General features: G+C 46.3%; 1 protein-coding gene across 1 annotated transcript in view; it reads left to right on the top strand.

The window, feature by feature from the left end:
• VPS13C (vacuolar protein sorting 13 homolog C) overlaps positions 1-19591 on the top strand; it is a 2437235-nt gene that overhangs the window by 2345477 nt on the left and 72167 nt on the right. Inside the window, exon 82 of the mRNA XM_086955811.1 lies at positions 18920-19011. Within this exon, the coding sequence (XP_086811937.1) occupies positions 18920-19011 (92 nt within the window). The remainder of the gene's footprint in view (positions 1-18919; positions 19012-19591) is intronic.

Here is a 19591-nt window from a genome sequence, read left to right as displayed (position 1 = left end):
CAACTCCCTCACTCCACTGCAGTCAAAATCTCTTTTAACTAGCAGTAAAGAGGGGGAAAGGGCAAGTGGAGAGAAAGAGAGACTGCCACTGCGGTGTCTTGCTAGAAGGATATTTCCGTGAGGAACTCCCACACCTGAAATTACAAAGCACAAGATTACTCGTTCACTAGTTTAAGTTTATGCAACTGTCCTTATGTTTCTTTTCTTACTGAACGCAGTATAGAGCAATGATGATTTAGCTGGTAAGTTGGTAAGTACAAATATATATATATATATATATTCACCTAACTGTAGATAAAGCTCTATCACTGGAGATTAACTTCAAAAGTCTCTAGTAACGTAGTAATCCTATGGACTCTTTACTCGCTACTTCAATGGCTACAGAAATCTGACGAACTCAAAGTTCTCCCTCAGGAAATATAACAAACTGTAGACTGGACCAAACAGCTTCAATGTAAGCAAGAAATTTAGATATATAAATTCCGCTGCACGCTGGGAGAAGAGAGACTGCTCTCCTACGACCAGCCACCGCAATACCTGGGTTCTCCCACGAAGACTATGACAACTGCTTCCAACCTTACACCAACTCTTCGGAAACGGGTAAGGGGCTAAATGGCGAGCGGAAAAAATCCCTTGCGAAGTTCTGACAGGAAATGTTTAGAGCACTGGAATACGCAGCTACTCCCGGAAAAATGACAGTTGAAGTGCGCAGAGCATAAGCACTCGCGCACGAACTGCCGTCACCTGAAGAATAGGAAAAAACACTAGAATGCTAACGGCTTGATCGTGAAGCCGCCATGTTGGATACAGTGAAGAGAAAACGGCAGCACGATCTAACAGGTCTTCAGGAAACGGTAAGCCACCAACTGTCTCCAAGATAACTGAGGCTTACCACTCCTCTTCAACACATGTCCACTCCGCATACAGCTGCTAGGAGCTGAAATCCTGACAGTACGGATAGATTCACAGGGGAGGAAGAAGGTGTACTGGCTGCTCCAAGTGGATGAGTCTGAGGGTCAAGAAACAGTGGGCGACTCCCAAGGATATAGGTGGTGTGCATAGGAAGTGGAGGTCAAGAGAGGGCACAGGATCGGTTGCCATACCATTGTTAACACCGTGTGCGGTCTCGCAGAAAACTGATCTGGGCTGTTTAATCCGCACTCCATACTTCAGCAAGCGTAGACCACCGATATGGGGAATCCTGAAACGCGCCAGCCGAAAATAAGCTTCGATGAGAAATCTAACAAATCTGCTGACAGTGATTCTGGCCAGCAGGAACAACCTGGAGAAAGCGCCACGGATCAGCCACCTGTAGATGACATAAGGGAAATATTTAAAGATCTAAAGTCTAGTCTCCAAGGGATAGATTCAAAGATGGACTCACTGGCGGAAAGGATGGACAGGATAACGCAACATGTCAAGAAACAAGAAGGCCACATGAGTGTCCTAGAGACGAGGATCACGGAAACGGAAGAAGGACAAACTGATATGGGCAAGAAACTGCGAGGAATGGATGGAGTGCTGCAGTTAATAAGACAGAAGAATGAGGATTTGAAAGCTAGATCGAGGTGGAACAATGTACGAATTACGGGAATAGCGGAGTCGACAGATATCCAAAATATGGAGAAGTACATAGAGGAGATGATGAGAGAGCTCTTTGGGCCGGACCTTTCCGCTATGTTCCTATTGAATAGGCTCATAGAACGTTGGGCCCCAGACCGAAACCAGGTGCGCCGGTGAGACCAATCATCGCAAGAGTCCTTAACTACAGGGACAGACACACGATCCTCAGGCTTGCACAGGAGAAAGGAGATATACAATACAAAGGAAATCACATAGCTTTGTACCCGGACTTCACGTTACAAGTTCAGGCGGTCCCGTAGGGAATTCATTCCTGCAAAAAGAATATTTCAACAGATCGGGACTAGATACGCCTTGATCTATCCTGCCAAACTGAGAATTCAAGGCCACGGAAAGCCCACCTTTTTTACGGACGCTAATGCTGCTCTTGCATATGCAAAACAAATGGCGAAAGATCACAAACAACTGGGGGCGGTGAATGAATCACAAACTGAAAAGGCCATGAGTGACAATGATTGAAGTACCGGGCCATGTACGCTGGATACACAGATAAGTGCTCACCATGGGTAAACTTTACTGCGATCAGTGTTCTCTTCGTGGCCATGGTTATACTGTGTGTATCGGGAGAAAGCGATTATTATCCTAAAGTTGGATGGATAGGATGTATTAACAGGCTGTTTTTGAGCAGTATATCTGGTTGTTTTCCTGGACCGAGGTCACGTGTTGTATTCTCAGCCACCCTACCAAAAGAGATGGGGAGGTTTGCCAGCAACCTCACATTACCCTATGGGATGATGATGCCCTTATGTTCAACACTATGGACTGAATGTTTATGGTTCATGGAGGAGAGGGAGGTAGATTCACAACCTGATTGGGGGGTTGGTGTGGGAGGAGGGAGGGAGGGTGCTTTATTCAGTTTGATTTACCTGCCATGTCACATGTCGGAGCTAAAGAGTAGATTATGCCTGGATTGTACAGGTGCATGTCATTTGCTAGATCAAAGATATAGACTCACTGCACTGCAAACTGCTGTTACTATACTGCTTGGTGCACTCACTATGGGCACGAGGGAGAGACAGAGAGTTCACATATATAACCTGTCCTTGCAGCGATTATGACGACCATCACATGTCCCTCATGGAATGTTAGGGGCTTAAATGACTGGAGGAAGGCTAGACTGATTCACTCTTACTTAAGTAGGTATAGGGTAGATATATACTAACTACAAGAGACACATTTAATGTCTGCAGCCACAAACTGCTCAGACATAACAGATGGGGAGAGGTGGTGGAAGCTAACTACTCAAAATATTCAAGAGGATTAGCAATATTAATACGCAGAGGTCTGCATTGGAAGACACATTACTCGATGATAGACAACAAAGGCAGATATATACTGCTCCAAGGGATGCTTTGCAACACTCTAGTTGTGATCGTAAACACTAAACACCTTTGGTCCTAATACAGATAGCCCAACATTCTTCCAGCACATCTGGCGGAAAATCCAGACATTGGGGAAGGTAGCAGTTTTGGGGGGGTGGGGGGGGGTGATTTTAATGTTGTGATGTTACTTTCAGCAGACAGACAGGGTGCGTCTTGTGATCATCATCCTAAGGCAGCGGATATATTATTAGACATCGTAGAAAACCTACAATTGGTGGATACATGGAGAACTCTTCACCCAATGGTTAGCGAGGGCACATGCGTGACACAACATCGGAACGCTTGATCCAGATTGGACTATTGGCTGGTATCTAGGGACCTACACACTTGGGTCATGAAAGCTACACACCATCCATTCATATTCTCTGATCATGCACCCACTCAGATAAAATTGCAAATCCCACCGCAGTACATACAACCATTTAGCTGGAGATTCCCGTCTAAAGCATTACTAAAAAAAAAGAAGATTACTAGGGGGACTAGGCAGGGCTGCCCCCTCTCCTCTTTGACCTGTATATCAAGCCTTTTGCTCAGCAGCTGAGGGAGGAACCTAGCATTGTGCCGTTCAAACATGGTGCTTGGGAGAGGAAGGTGGCCCTGTGTGCAGATGATATCCTGATTCTTTCTGCAGATTTAGCAATGACCTTCCCCTTTGTAATTGGATTGGCACAGGATTTTGGGCAGGTATTGGGTTATGAGGTCAACACTGGGAAGACTGAGGTCATGACGTGGAATTTCGAGGGGTGCTGGCACCAGGCCAATCTTAGCATGCGGTATCTGGGGATCAGAGTAGTCCAGGATATTGCAAAGATTGCAGAGGTTAACTTAGCGGCAGGTTTTTCGAGGGAGTGTCAGAAACTGATGAAATCTTGAGCCCATCTTCCTTTAACCATTCTTGGGAGGGTCATTTTGGTTAAGATGGTGGTACTCCCCAAGATAACTTTCCTTATTAACTCTATCCCCCTGCACTTTGACAAACCGGCTATCTATAAACTTCAGCAGGCCATCAACTCTATTGTCTGGTTATATAGATCTACTAGAATTGCCTGGAAGAAGCTGAGGTGTAGGAACGAGAAGGATGGTCTTGCTTTCCCTGATTTGCAAAACTATGCATGGGCTTTCCAGCTCTCACATTCCAGGAGGCTGTTAAAAATTCCAGTAAGCACAGGGGTTGGAGCCATGTTTTCAGCTTTGCTAAAGGGTGCCAGCCTATCTGAGGAGGGTTTTCTGTTTAAATTTGGGGAATAAAAATTCTTCAAAAAGGCCAAGCTTAAAGTTCTCCAGGCAATGGCTAGAACGTGGGCCAGTCTTAAGCGCCTTGCTGGGCTTAACTATTTTTCTAGTCTGGCCCCCCTTTGGGAATCCCCGGGTACACCTGAGGGCCTAAGGGATAGGTTGGCACTACCCCTTAGAGAAGCTGGTTTGACAGTATGGGGGGGGGGACTTGGCCTACGAGGGTACAATCATTTCATGGGCACAACTGTAATGTAATGTAATGTAATGTAAATTGGCATTTATAAAGCGCAAGCTTTCACTCCGCGAGGAGTATCCTGGCGCTGAAGGAATTGGCGGTGAGAGGGGGTCCTAGACATACTAGCTCGTGACCCTGTTAGATCAACTCAAGACAGCAGGCATCAGAGATGTTATATATAGCCATGTCTTCAAGGCCTTCCTAAATTGAGTTTCAGTTTTCTGTAATCTTAACTTGATTGGAAGTGCATTCCAGGCGTTAATCCCCAGAAAGGCAACAGTTTTTCCTCCGTTTGTTATCCATCTAAAAGTGGGAGGTTTAAGGAAACTGGCTGTGGAGGACCTAAGCGTCCTAGTGGTGATATAGGGGGAAAACCGTGCTGAGAGATACTTAAGTCCTAATTTAAGCGTGGCATGTGATTAAAATAATTTTAAAAAGGATTCTTTTATGAATCAGAAGCCAGTGCAGATCTTTGAGCGCCGCTGATGCTGAAGCTCCGCGAGGGAGCCTCAGGACCAGGTGCGCCGCAGCGTTGATTTGTTGGCTCCTGCAAGGAGGCTATTACAGTAATCCAAGTGTGAGAGAATCAGGGCCACTGCCACTGATTTCATTGCCGTAAGTGGAATCTGATCAAAGAATTTCTTTGATGATCTGATAAGGCTAAAGCAGGTCCCTGCTGTGACCGATGCGTGCGGGAGAAAGAAAAGCGCAGTATCAAACTGTACCCCTAGATTTTTTGCTACCTTACCCATATCTGGTGGGGGAGTGGTTCCCTCTGGCCACCACATGTCTGGATGGAAGATTACATCTTTCCCAATGGGAAGGATTTCCATTTTATCAGTGTTATATTTAAGGTGGTTATACCTCATCCACTGGATAACTTTCGATAGGCAGCATTTAAAGTTCCGTTCAGCCTCTGTGTTGTCATTATCGAGAGACACAATCATTTGAGTATCGTCAGCATAGGAGGTCACTTTGATTCCGAAGGAGCTTATGAGGGAGATGAGTGGGGCCATATACACATTGAACAGCAATGGGCCCAATGAGGAGCCTTGTGGAACTCCTGTTGTTATGATTTTCTCCGTCGAGAGGAAGGTACCCAGGGTCACTGCTAGTCTGCGGTTGGTAAGAAATGATTTAATCTATTCCAGGGCAGTCCCTGGAATGCCGCTGTGTTCGAGTCTCTTTAGAGGGATATCATGCGAGATGGTATCGAACGCAGCCGACAGATCGAGTAGGATCAGGACTGCTTTCCAACCTATGTCTGCTAGGATTTTTAGGGCATCGGTAACTTCCAGAAGGGCTGATTCTGTTGAATGTTTCGGGCGGAAGCCCGATTGTTGTGGATGAAGAATATTAGCTGCTTCGATGAACTTGGTTAGTTTCTTATGTACAAATTTCTCTGTAATTTTCCCTAGCATGGGGAGTAATGAGATGGGCCAGGGATTAGAAAGCACAGAAGGGTCAATGTTCTGTTTCTTTTTGAGAGGTTTTACCAGGGCTAATTTCCACTTGTCTGGTACTATGCCCGTGCTTAATGAAGAATTAACTATTTGGTTTATGACAGGGTTGACTATGTCAAATATTTTATGGAGAATCATGGGAGGACAGGCGTCTAAAGGGGAACCGATTTACAGGCCATGGTAGCCTCGTGAGTCAATTCTAGAGGTACTGGTTTGAATGTTTTAATGCAATGAGTAGTGGGGTTGGAGACTAATTCGGTGGAATCATCACCATTATGACTATAAATTTAGAGCTAGGACTGAGCAAAAAGTTTTATAAAAAATGGCTGTAAACCCGTCCCGATCAGGGGATTGGAGGAGCTTAAGCTGTGCAATAGCTGAGATCACCTCCTCTATTCGGATTGGGCTGTCTAGTGTTGCGCCCTGGTCCGAAGATAATCGGGAGTGTGTTATGTTCCTGAAATATGCCGAGGGGTTTTGCTCCGGGATTTGTTGTACTGAGTAGGGATTGGCATAAAAGTCCCTAAAGGCGTGGGAAATGTCCACCTCCCGAGTGAGTTCTGAGTCTCCCTGGTCTATGATCATGGAAACTGCCACTGCCTGACGTTGTGCTCCCCAGTGTAGAAAATGTGTTTGAGTCGGAGGGCTGCGTATTCCGCTCGGTCAAGGTCCAAGCTAGCTAATTGGGCTCGTGCAGCTTTCAGTTGCTTCCATACCCTTGGGCGACTGTTCTTTTGTGAATCCCCTCTAGTTGGGAGACCTGCCGGGAAAGCTCCTCCCTTTTCTCCCTACGAGTTTTATTGTCTGCAGATGATGTAGCTATTAGGTCTCCCCTGATCACCAGTTTGAGTGTTTCTCATAGGGATACTATAGATGTGTCTGGAGTATCAATCACAGTCAGATAGTACTTTAATGTCTTAGTGAGACAGGTAATAACTTCGGGCGATGGAGTAGTGTGTCCCTAAGCCTCTACGAGAAGGATGAGTGAGAGGCAGGCTGAGACAGCAGAGTCATGGTCAGAGCTGCGTGGTCCGACAATGAGGAAGAGTGATCAGGACCTTAAAAAATAATCCAGGAGAGCGGAAGTTCTACGAGAGTGGGAATAGAAGGTGTAGTTCTCTGTTTGGGGTTGAAGGTGACACCACACATCATATAGCCCCAGGTCATCAATCCATTGCCTTGTGCTATCTGATAGGGTGTCTGTCTGTGTCTGTCCCTGCCTCTGCGCTGAGCAGTCTCGCTGACCATCAAAGACAATATTCAAATCACCCTCTATAAGTATTTGTCTGTCAGAGGTGGATGTCAGGTCGGCCACCGCTTCACGTAGGAACTCCTCCTGGCCCTCATTGGGAACGTAAATGGTAGCATATTTGAAAGTGTGTGACCCCACATTGAGGGAAAGCGCCAAGAGTCTTCCCCGAATTTCCAACACCTTCGCCCCAACCACCCCAGGTAAAGAACATGAAAAGCGAATGGCAACGCCAGCCCTTCTGTTCGTGATAGAGGAAAAGTACTGCTGGTGGAAGGCCCTAAAGCGAAGACTATGCATGTCGCTGCACAGTAAGTGGGTCACTTACAGCAGGCAAGCGTGGGCTTTGGAGTTTTCCAGATAAGACAGGATGGCTTTGGGTTTGGTAGGGTTGTTAAGCCCTTTCAAGTTAAGGGTCAAAATTTTAATACTCATTCTAGCGAGTTAAGGGGGCGCCGTGCGACATGGTTACTGTGGAGCGTGTCACGCGTGCCCTGTTCGGGCCAGTGTAGGGCAACATCCTTGGGGGATTGAGTTGAACAAGCATCACATGCAGGAAGGCCAAGTAATGCACGTGGGGAGGGGATGGAAACCCATTACAAACAAACACCCCAACAAATTAAGGACATTAAGGACGAAAAATTACAAACAGTCAATGTCCAGAGCGTACAGCTCTCAGGAAATAGAGGTTAGAGTAAGCGTGGTCAAACAGTTCCCCGCTCCCTCAAGCAGCATGCATCGTAGAGTACACTATGTCCAGTGGCCAGCAAATGTGATAACAGCACATTACAGAGCATCTATATTGGTGTGACGATTCACTCCAAGTGTGCCCCTGATACGTATGCAAGGACTGCCTGTCGTTCTCTGGCCACAGTGTCCGGGTCAGGGCGTGCTGACAGGCTGGGAGGTTTGTTAGTTGTCCACCCATCTCCGCTGTGGCAGCTATACAGTAGATTGCTCCTAGGTGGTGACCCTGCTGTAGGGTCTTCAATGTCCAATAGGTTACACACCACTACTGTCAGGGAGCATATTTGTCTCAATTCTCTTCTAAATTGAAAGATCCTTCTAAAGGGGTGCCCCCAAGAGTATTTGATACCAGCGTCTCTGAGAAAGGATGTGACCGGGCGGAATGCTTTTCGTTTGAGTAGGGTGGAGGCCGCCAGGTCCTGGTACAGTGTAGGCTTTGAACCCTCATAAGTGAAGTCCAAACACCGCCTGGCCTGCCTGAGGATCTGCTCTTTTAGTTGAAAATTGTGCACACACGTCCGGATATCCGCCGGCGGGGCCGGTGCCTTCCTCCTTGGGGCCCACTCTATGAATATGATCCAACCTGATGGGGGACTCAGGGGTCTCCCCCAGAATGGAGTGAAAGAGGCTAGCCCTCAGTGCTTCGATGTCACCATCCCTCTCACCTTGAGCCATGCCACGGATGCGGATGTTATTCCGGCAGAACCGATTCTCCAAATCCTCCTTGTGGGCCTGAAGATCCAAGTTCTGTTTCTGTAATTTGAGGAATTTTTGCTGGAGGTGCTCGATTTCTTTATCACGACCTGCTTCGTGTTCCTCCAGCATGAATGAATGAATGAATGAATGAATGAATGAATGAATGAATTTATTTGTTTGGTTACTAAAAACCATTACATAACACCAAAATACAAAAGTAACAACATTACAAAAGTTAAAATCAAGGAAATTGCAAAAGTTTCATTTATCTAATTGCTCCATAGGTACAGAACATGCTGGGGAAAGGGATCATGGGCCGGCAGTAGACTCTGGATTCCAGCTTGTGGAAGCCATCAACATTGCCCGAGCTTGAAAGATAAACTTTCCAAAGGCCGCCATGTGCTTTACCGTGGACAGGGTATACAGATGAGTGATCCCCTCCTCTGCTGTGCGTGACCCCGAATGTCTTAGTAATGGCCTAAGATAAAGACTACGGGCCAGGCGGAGGGTCGGGTAGCAGAAGAGGAGGTGGGCCACGGACTCACGTTTATACCTGCAGAGCCAGCATTCCCGGACTCCAGAGCTAGCCTGAACGCAGGAATATAGTTCTTTGAGGGGAAATGGGTGTAGTCTATGAGCCAAAATCTTATGGAGGGCGGCACGGCCCACCGCCTGCGTGAGATGATGTTTAGGAGTATGCTGGGTGTGCGGAAGACACAAGGTCTTATGTAAGTCTTTTCTTCTCAGAGAGTCCAGGTCCAGTTCCCGTGACCGCGCACGCACTTGTGTTTTTTATCGCATTCTTGATGGGAAAATATTTGACATATTCAGGGTTCCATGAATCCGTGGCAAGTTTGAGATGGGCCTTGGCCACTTCCAGGGTGGCCGACCAGGGGTTCCCAGGCTCTATGAAAATACATTTCAAGACTGCCTTTAATGTGCTCTCCTGTGCCGCCGTTGTTAAAAAGTTATATTTACTTAAGGCCGCCAACTCTTCCAGGATTTGCTGGTTGAGCGAGAACTCCAGGCGAACAAGGGTGTTTCTAGTACACCTGGGGAGAGGGTAGACTTTCTTATATGCTCAGCACTGAACTTTTTCTAATTCATTACTCAGTTTGCCCGGGAATGCCTGTAGGGCATAGTTGAGTGCCGGCATAAGCTTGGCTTTAAGAACTCTATTAATGGCCGTGGTGGACGGGCTATGTAAGGATGCTTGCAGCTTGCAAATGGCATAGGTGATGGATTTACCTTTGGCTTGGATTGACTTAAGGTGGGCACTTGCGAGCCCTGATTCCTGAAAACAAATGCCCAAATAGGTGTACCGCTGCGTGGTATCCAGAAGGAGATTGCCTAGCCTCCATTTTAAAGCTTTCTTCCTTGGATAATGAACAAAATAATTACTTTTGACTTGCTCGGGTTTGCTACAAGCCTGTTTTTGTCGTTGTACGTGGCAAGAGCCGTCAGCACCTTTTGTAGCCCCATTCTTGTGTGTTCGAAAAGAACCAAGTCATCAGCATATTGCATGAAAAGAATTTTATTTCCACCAATCTTTGGGGTGGCCAAGGCAGCCCCAGTCAGAGACTTCTCCATGTCAGCTGTGTATAAATTGAATAATAGTGGGGCTAGCACGCACCCTTGTTTTAAACCTCTATCTGTGTTGATCTTGACAGATGCGTAGTCCCTCGAGAATTTAATTCGCACCCATGTTTTTTGGTAAAGGGACTGTATCGCTCTTAGCAGTACCGTGTTGATGTTCCATTGGACCAGCTTGTGCCACAGAATTGCGCGATCTACCCCATCGAACGCCGCCGAATAGTCGATAAAGCAGGCGAAGAGGGGAAGGCTTTTGCGTTTCCAAGAGCGAAGTGCCAGGAAAGAAAGTGCGGTGATGTTATCAACTGTGGCAGGCCCAGGTCTAAAACCGGTTTGACAAAATGGGAGGATGCCTTCTGCGCCCGTCCAGTCTGCGAGGTCCCTCAAGATGGCACTGGCATAAGCTTTTTCCTCAATATCCAGCAGGGTGATCATGCGGTAGTTGGTAGGGTCAGTTTTTGGGCCTTTTTTATGGATGGACTGTAAAAGCGAGCCTCTCGATGAGTCTGGTACGTCACCCTGGAGCCAACATTCAGAGTACAGGTGGGTTAGATTAGTGGACCAAAAATCGATATTTGCCTTGAATAAGTGTCCAGGGAGACCATTAGGCCCTGGAGCGGCGTTTTGTCTAATGTTTTTAATGATTTTGGAGACAAGCAATTTCCCCGGTGGAGCCATCAGCTCGGAGTATGTGCCTAAATTGTCTCCAACAATGGATGTGTCGATTTGCATGTTAGCAGCGCCATCATTAGTATAGAGTGCTTTTACATGGGCAACCCAAGTAGAAGCTTTAAGGGAGTTTTCTTTATGGTTTGTGTCTCGGCCCAGGTTGCATATGTACTTCCAAAACTCCTGTGATTTTCCCGGGCTCAACAAGTCAAAAATTATTAGCCATTGTGCTTCACAATGGGCACGTTTTGCTGCCCAAACCTTCTTTGCATGGCTTTTTTTGGCTTCTTGTAGTTGGATCTTGTTTAGGCTTGTCCCAATTTTGCGGAAAAGTTTTCGTTTCTTGTTTAGATTTTTGGCGCTTATTTTATTTTCAGAATTATAGCCATATGTGGGTGAAGGGCGCCTGTGCGATATATTAATCAAATTCCCGCAAAGAATCACCGCTAGGGTCTCTATTGTGACACTGCAAGTTTCTATGGCGTCCTTTTTCTGTTCGCTTAGTGACCAACCTGTCCAATGATTTGCCCAGCTGTTGAATCTATTGATTGCGGTTTGTTCCCATTTGATCCTTCTGGGCAGCTTTATTAGTTCTTCTCCATCGGCTTCCCCGATGAATTCAAGCTTGTGGCGGTAGTCCGCTATAAGGTTCAATGTGACAATTAGGGCAGCATGATCGCTGTCACTATGCGGTTGGACTGAGAAATTTGACATTAAAAGTTGGACTTTGCCACTTAGGATTATATAGTCGACCGTAGTTTGGTTATTAAATGTGGGAGCGGCAATCAGCCCGGGGTGTTCTTTAGAAGGACTGAGTGCGCCGTCGCCAGATTATAGGTTTTTAGTAGGTCTTTCAGGGCGTTGGTGGCCCCTGCCTGGCACCTGCGTGTGGTTGAGACCCTATATTATGAGAGTTAAAATCACCAAGAATGATGCATTCAAGGCCCGCGAATTGGAGCATTAGGCGCTCGATATGGTGTATCGGCGTGGCCATGTTAGAATTGAGCCTGTGAGGGTTGAGATAAAGATTAACTAATAAGAATGAAAAGTTACTGTTTGTCAGACGACAGCCTTTCAGGATGCCTGCCTGGAGGGTATCCGGCAGGTTGGATATTTCTGCGAATTCCAAATTAAGTGAGTGTTTAATATAGATGCATATCCCCCTGGCTGGTCTATCGAAAATGTTGAGCTTTTTAGCGGGTTTTCCATACTCAGCGTATCCTCTCAAAGAGAGAGGATGCATTTGCCAGGTTTCTTGTGTACAGATGATGTCTGCTTCCTTCATAAATGACACCGCAGTTTGTTTAAGAAGCAACCTCCTGAGCCCAGCAACGTTACAAAACATGATTTTCAGACTCTCTGGAGACTGTTCCTTCTCTGGGGGCTTTAGGTACGTGTTTACCATGCATCGGTGGGAGTGGCCCCAGGCATTAGGACAAAGACCATTAGGTCTGGAGTTTAGAGCAAGCGGCAGCCAGGACCTGTCTTTATTTGCGGGTCCCAGTGTAGCGCATGTGCGTGTACCCTGGATTGAATTCATAGTTATCTTTATTGGGGTTCTGATGGATTGACCAGTGTTTATGCCCCCTTTAGATCCCTTTAAGGGTAGGCGCAATTTTTGGCGCATGGGTGGAGAGCGCCTGCGAGCGTAAAGGCTCTCCAGCTGGTTGTGCCGTGTTTCCCGTCGGGGGATATGCCAACTGTGTTTTTAGTATAAGAGGATATTTTTGTAGACGCTTGGGTTTTATCTTTATGCCCCAGCTTTCCAGGAGCCTGTGCTGGCTTTTCAAGGCCTCTGCCATGTCCGAGCTCGTAAAAGTTAACTCCGCTGTTTCATTTTTCTCTTCCGCATCTGGCGGTAGGAAGGAGACGGTTTCAATATCCGTAGATTTTATTCCCTCCAGCCCTGGGATGTTCGCACAGAGGGTCAGAAGGTTTCTGCGATTGAGGATGTCCAACCTCCCCTGCAAGACATAATCTGGGTACAGCCTACATTCCCGGTCCTGTGATTGGTCGTACTTTAAAAAACCAACAGAGACCGCGGCCTGACCGCCTGTTTGTAATGACTGTGGACAACCAGATGGAAGGGCACTTGCCTGCCCTTTTGTACTCGTAGCTCGTTGAGGGGCCGCCGTGAATGGAGTTCTAGGAAGGCAATTGTTAAACGAGGAGTTTATGATGTCCTTGGTATCTAAGACAACCCATGGCACTTGAGGCGCACCATGCGTCGTCGACATTGCTGAGACAGCGACCAAAGGGTCGATTGAGCGAGCATCATGTTCTGTGCAAATTTGAGTCGCTTCAACTGCATTTTGGCCTTGTAGTTCATTTACTAGGCTTATGATTGATGCTGATCGAACTGGCCGGGACGTTACCGGAGGGTCAGCCGGCCCTGGATTAATTGCCACGTCAGCAAGATACAGTAATTCATGCTTTTGTTCCGAGCTTTCTGGTATTGTGGGGGTTGCGTCTAGTTCTATCATTTCCGGTGTCTCTTTATGTCCTTGCATCTGGTTGTCGGGGCATAGCCATTCCCGTATAGATTTATTTTTGTTCGCTTTGTTCAGTTTTTTAAATTTTTTCTTATTTTTCCTCGATAGGTGCTTTTGGAGTTCTGGGCTGATCGATATGGGAATCTGCTGCCGATCGTGGATTTTTGTTATGGTCGATGAGACATCTACTAAGTTTGCATTGATCAATGATGGGGGTTCCACCCTATCAAATTTATTTACCTAATTGATTTCTATGCTGTCTAGTAGAGGGATTTTCAAGCCTTCTTTTTTAGAGGGATCAGGCGTTAGTGCCTTTGCCTTTGAGACCTTGTTCTTGCCAGCTTCTATTTTAAGATCCTCAATTAGTGTAGTCATAATATGTGGAAGTTTTTCTAGATTTTTCAAAATAGGGCCGCAGCTACATGGTTCGGGCTTAAAGTTTGTGCTGTCCTGTGCTCTGCGGATCAGGGAGTTTAAGTGATCCAATTTCGCATCAACCCCAGAAATTAAGTTTGCCACTGCTTGTAATATATTTATCTGGGCGTCGAGCTTATCGGCATGCATGATTGCGGCTCCAGTCATGGAAATCAGGGTCTCATTGATCAATGTTAGATGGTCCACAAACACTGGGGGGCTGTCCCTCTTTCTGCTCGTTGTGGGTGATAGCTGAGACATTTTTTCTTGGTCCGGAGGACTCCAGCTCAACAAGATCGGGGACTGGATGTGCCAGGCCGATGATTCTATGATTTCTCCTCCTCCTTTGACGGGACCTTTGCTGCTACCGGACGCATCAGGTGAATGCTCTCCGTTTCCTGATGCGCAGCGGCGTTGGCCGTCCTCTGGAGATATGATAGGCAATATACAACTCTGAGGCCTGAAAAGTGTGGCGGGACATATTAGCAAAGGGTGCAAGAAAGTTTTTATATCTCTATTACCTGAGGGCCCAGAGGTGGCACCGGGGCGGGGGGTTAAGTTGGCTCGGTTATAATGCTTCCCCTCTTCCCCTGGTTGCGGCGCTACGGTATTTAATGACACTGTCAGTGCTGGAGCCCTGGTAAGTAAGCCTGGGAGCATTGGTGTGGTTCCTGTGGCTCCAGATGAATCCAAGAGTCCCCCTCTAAGAGCACTGACCCAGGGTAGAGCTCCCCCACACCCGAGGGGTAGAAGAGTTTAGCCTTCCGTCTATTAGCAGATCTATGAGGGCGGGGCTTTGCCTGTGTCTGGGCATGCAGTAGGGTCGAGTTTCTAGTCCTCATTATTTCTCCTGTAATTTACTACTGCTTTCCTGCAACGTTAACGTTGTTCCCTCTGGAATCGTCGGGGTGATGAAGAAGGGGCAGTGTTCCCGCAGCCACTCTGTATCCTTTTAATTCGTAGACCTCCTACGCTCTAATTCGCTTGAGATTAAGGACTTTTCTCAAGAGATGTCTAGCCCAGATGGTTGAGTTGATCAGTGTCGGTGGCGGCCGTGTTATCACAGCGCTCAGAGCTCCACGCAGCGCTCACGCCTGCCTACCGCACATTAACACTTTAGCGCCGAGGTCGATGGGCAATTACCCAGGTGCCCAGGGGGGCCAGAAAGTGAAGCACCCCCACCCCCTGCTAGCAGGCGTTGTTATCACAGCGCTTGAGGCAGCGCTCACACCTGCCAGCAGCCCCAGCACCGCCGTAGACTGTGGTCCTTAGTCCTTGAGCCTGTTTTGTGTTTTTACGGGAGGTTTTGCAGAGAGTGTTTGAATATTTGGTTTACCGGGGTGGCGGCTATTCTGGCTCAGTACCTCACCCGATACTTAGACTACTGAGAGGCACGCCCGATGCACACCCGGGCGCTCTCGCCTTTCGACATGCACCAACAGCCCGCGGCAGCGTGCTCTCCCTCCCGCCCACCTGCTCACCGTGTCGTCGTCTCACTCGTCGTCTCGCTGCAACTATGTCGGAGGGACAGGGCCAGGGTACAAGTCCAGCCGAGTTCGGGCCAGCAGACAGAACAGCAGGCGGAACAGCAGGCGGACGGAGCGGCGTTGATGGTGACGGCTTATGACGGCGTTGATGGTGACAGCTTTCGAACACCCCGTCTCTCGCTGTGTGCTACTCTGCGTGCTACGCTGCGTGCTTCTTCAGCTCTTCTTCAACTCCTCGGGCTTGTTCACGGGCTTCACGAACTTACGGGTGCAGCTTCACGAAATTCACGAACTTCACGGGTGCAGTGCCGGTTGTAAGATTGTACGATTGTAAGAACGGCACGAAGCCGGCGACCACCGTGACCTCCTTGCAGCAGTGAAGATGGCGATCCGGACAAAAAGATCCAGAGCACACAATATGTATCTATACCTTAATTTGTTTTGGACTGGTGTTAGTAGGGATAGATCGGACAAAGTGTATGATTTTCACGGTTTTATTCACCGACAGTGTCCCCTCCTGGGAATCACTACAAATATCAATTAAGTAATTTCAAGTTTTTTTATTCTCCAACAGTGTCCCCTCCTGGGAATCACTGCAAATAACAATCAAGCCGACACGTGTTTCGTCACAATATGTGGCTGTGACTCTTCAGGGCTGATTTGATCAGTTGGCGTGGTCGGTGAACCGGTGATAGTTCCAACCCGGTCCTAATCGCGTGGTTTTTTGTTTAGAATTTGAGCGGTAGGCACCAAGTCGGGTTGCCGTTGCCGAGTTTTAGGTGGGGAATTTTGTTATATGTACAAAATTCACAGGAGCGGAGGCCGTGTGAAGCCTTAGTACTGGCGTCGATGTCAGTTGGTAGCCGGATGCGGGAACCTGACTTTTAGACGATTAGGACCGGGTTGGAACTATCACCGGTTCACCGACCACGCCAGCTGATTATTTAAATCAGCCCTGAGGAGTCACAGCCACATGTTGTCACGAAACACGTGTCGGCTTGATTGTTATTTGCAGTGATTCCCAGGAGGGGACACTGTTGGAGAATAAAAAAACTTGAAATTACTTAATTGATATTTGTAGTGATTCCCAGGAGGGGACACTGTCGGTGAATAAAACCGTGAAAATCATACACTTTGTCCGATCTAGCCCTACTAACACTAGTCCAAAACAAATTAAGGTATAGATATATATTGTGTGCCCTGGATCTTTTTGTCCAAATTCACTGAGAAGGACGTTTCTGATCTCCTTTTCAACCTCAGAGGTTAAGGTTTATCCTCTGACCAAGAAGCACCTACCAGAATATACCTATAACAAATCCATCAATCATTATTCTACCGTAACAAGTTGTGCGCCAATTTTCTGAACACTAAAAAACCGACTCACAGACTCATTACGAAGATGGCGATCTGGCATTTTGGTATGGCTCACAAGCTCCCTCTAGTGCCTCCAGCATGTTTATCCATTGCCCCAGAGAATCCACGTCTCGCCGGACCCCTCTCAGGTAGGCTGAAAGCTCACTTTTCATGGTGGACAGGTCCTCGCGTAGCAAAGAGAATAGCGATTCCATGAAAGATGGGATGATCGGATCTGTTGACTTTGACTTCTCTTTTATATGAACATTTGGTTTTCTCCATGAAGAAAGGATTTTCTCTGTGTCGTTTACAGAGCAGCTGTTGCCTTCTTTGGTTTTCAGGTTGGAACCTGCTGTTGGGACTTGAGTAAATAACCAGAGGGTTGTGGATAAAGCCTTCATGCCATGGGTAGTAACTTTCCCATGATTTTATTGTCTTATAATTTTTGTTACTGTAGTTATATCCACAGTTATTGCAAGGTGAGAGCTTCTAAGGCTGAGTGATCTTACTGACATTGATAGATTATTGCCATGGTTTAAATGTCTTGCGACTTTATTAACCTATGGGCCCTCCTAGGGGACTTCATATGGTTAGGCATGTGCCTATATTATTACCAATTCCAGGTCTGTTTTCTTGTTCTGTACCGGGTTAGTCTTAGTAAGAGACTTTTCATGGTTGCAGCTCGAAGACTCTCCTCCGGGGATGGTATGGCTTTGGCATTTGATTCTTAAGTAGGAAATCTGTAACTAGATGTCTCCATCAGATGAACAAGTTACTTACCTTCGGTAACGCTTTATCTGGTAGAAACAGGATCTAGCTATAGATTCCTTTATGAGACTCCTATCCTCCCCTCTTTGCAAACTGAATCCTTTTGAGTTTCAATTGTTTCGTTTTCATTTTTCATTAAAAAAGAAAGAAGAAAAGAGGGAGAATCTTATTGTATGAATTCTCTTTCATCTCTATATTTTTATTGGGATATTCATGTACTGAATTTTGGTTCGGAATTCGGTATTTATGTGACACATTAGTTTGTGGCTCTGCGTTTTGAGTGCTGAACATAGTCACAGAAGAAACTGGATTCGGCGAGGGAGTTATATGAACTCTATTGATGTCACATCCGGTCGAAAATGTTGATACGGACTCTCATGACGCCTGCTGTTGGCCCGTGGATGTGCTGTTAGAAAACATTTCCGGATCCAGTCTCGCTCCTGGGGAGGTTTCTAAAGTAAAAAATCTATGGCTAGGTAAGTAACTTGTTATGCTGTTCAAGTCTTTCCCAGGAATGGATGAGCCATGTCAGGCCCAGGCATTGAATGCACAAAGTGATGAACTTTTTTCGCCAGAATGCCTCAGGCAAAGGGATTTCTTATCAAGGAGGCCTTTCCCTCAGAATCCTCCACGGAAACATAGATCAGCAATGAAACTAGTAGAACATTGAGAACTCCAAGGATTACAAATAATTGCAAGTAGTCCAAGGACATGCAGCACTTTAAAACACCTTGAGCCTGATTCACATAGGAAAACGTGCAAGTTTGTGTAAGTTTACGCTTTTGCAACGCTTTTGCAGTGTTGGCAAACCTGCATTTTAATACTAAATTTATGGGCGCGGAGACTGTGCAGTCGGGGCGGACAACTCTGCACATAAAAAGAAAGGACTGTCCTATCTTTGTATGTGCAGAGTTTTCTGCCCCCTTACTATTAAAATGCAGTTTTGTGAATACTGCAAAAAGGTGAACTAAGACAAATGTGTAAGTTTACCTTTGTGAATCAGGCCCCTAGTGTTCAAAATGAGTGGTCAAGAGCTTGGGATAACCAACTTCATCAATTTCTGACTAGTGATTAGCCAAGCAAGATCAGTGCATTTAAATAAAAAGCAAGGCTCACTTCTTTTTTCCGGTGTCGGGAAAACATGCTTCACTTTAGAATAAATTAAACTGATTTAGATAGGCTTACGAGCAAGACAATGTATTACAGTTTGTCAAGCAACCACTTTCTCTGCCTCATAAACAAGGATGAGTAGTCCCGCAACTTCCCAACATGATCCAGACCACATGAAAGCCTCAGATGAGGTACACAGTGTGTAGTTAGTGGCTGTGCATCGAAACAGCTTCAGATAACTTTTTTACATGATATTCACTTGTCCTGTAACTAGAGAGCATTTATTTTGATAATCTAGAGCATTAGAGGCCCACGAATAAAAAAGTCTCTGATTTTTATGCATTGTTATGGAATGTGAAATAATATTGCTTATATTTTTTGTAGAACTCAAATATTAAGAGATTGGATGGTGAAATCTTCAGGTATGATTGCATACTCCCAGAAGGCAAAAATGCACACCTGGTTGTCACAAATAGGTAAGCTCTCATATTATTTTGTGTGTGTGTGTATGTGTGTGTTTTTTAACATACACATAACCACCTTTAGAGATCGAATTAATAAATAGCTTGATTGCAATGAAAGAGCTGCTGTAAACATTTATTTATCTGATGAATACTTCGAAGTACAGATTCGTCAGCTTGTGAACGCCCCCAAGTGCCAGACTGTATCCGGAGATTATTTTCAGCAATTCCTTAGTGCTAACCAGTGATATTGTGCAGCTCTGTGTTGGGTACGTCCCACTTGGGAAATTACGTTGGAAATGGGTATTACAGCTACCTTTGCATTTTAATGTTAGTTATTGTGTTTCTGCGCTTTCCGACTCTGAACCATAGCTCTCTCCCTCAATTTCTTCCATCTATTAGTGAATTTTCCCCCAAAATATATTTCCCCAGTGTGCAAGGGACATGTTTTCCCCTAAAACCACTGTTTAATGATGTTGTAAGGCTCAAGATGGTTCCGGATTCTTGGAAGGGAAGTATAATTCAGCCAATTCACAAAATTGGCCCAAAACATGATCCAGCTGACTATAGGCTGATTGCCCTGACAGACGTGGAG

The sequence above is a fragment of the Lissotriton vulgaris genome, chromosome 2_1 (genome assembly GCF_964263255.1).
Source record: "Lissotriton vulgaris chromosome 2_1, aLisVul1.2, whole genome shotgun sequence".
Classification (NCBI taxonomy): Eukaryota; Metazoa; Chordata; class Amphibia; order Caudata; family Salamandridae; genus Lissotriton; species Lissotriton vulgaris.
This window is presented reverse-complemented; position numbering and strand designations above follow the sequence as displayed.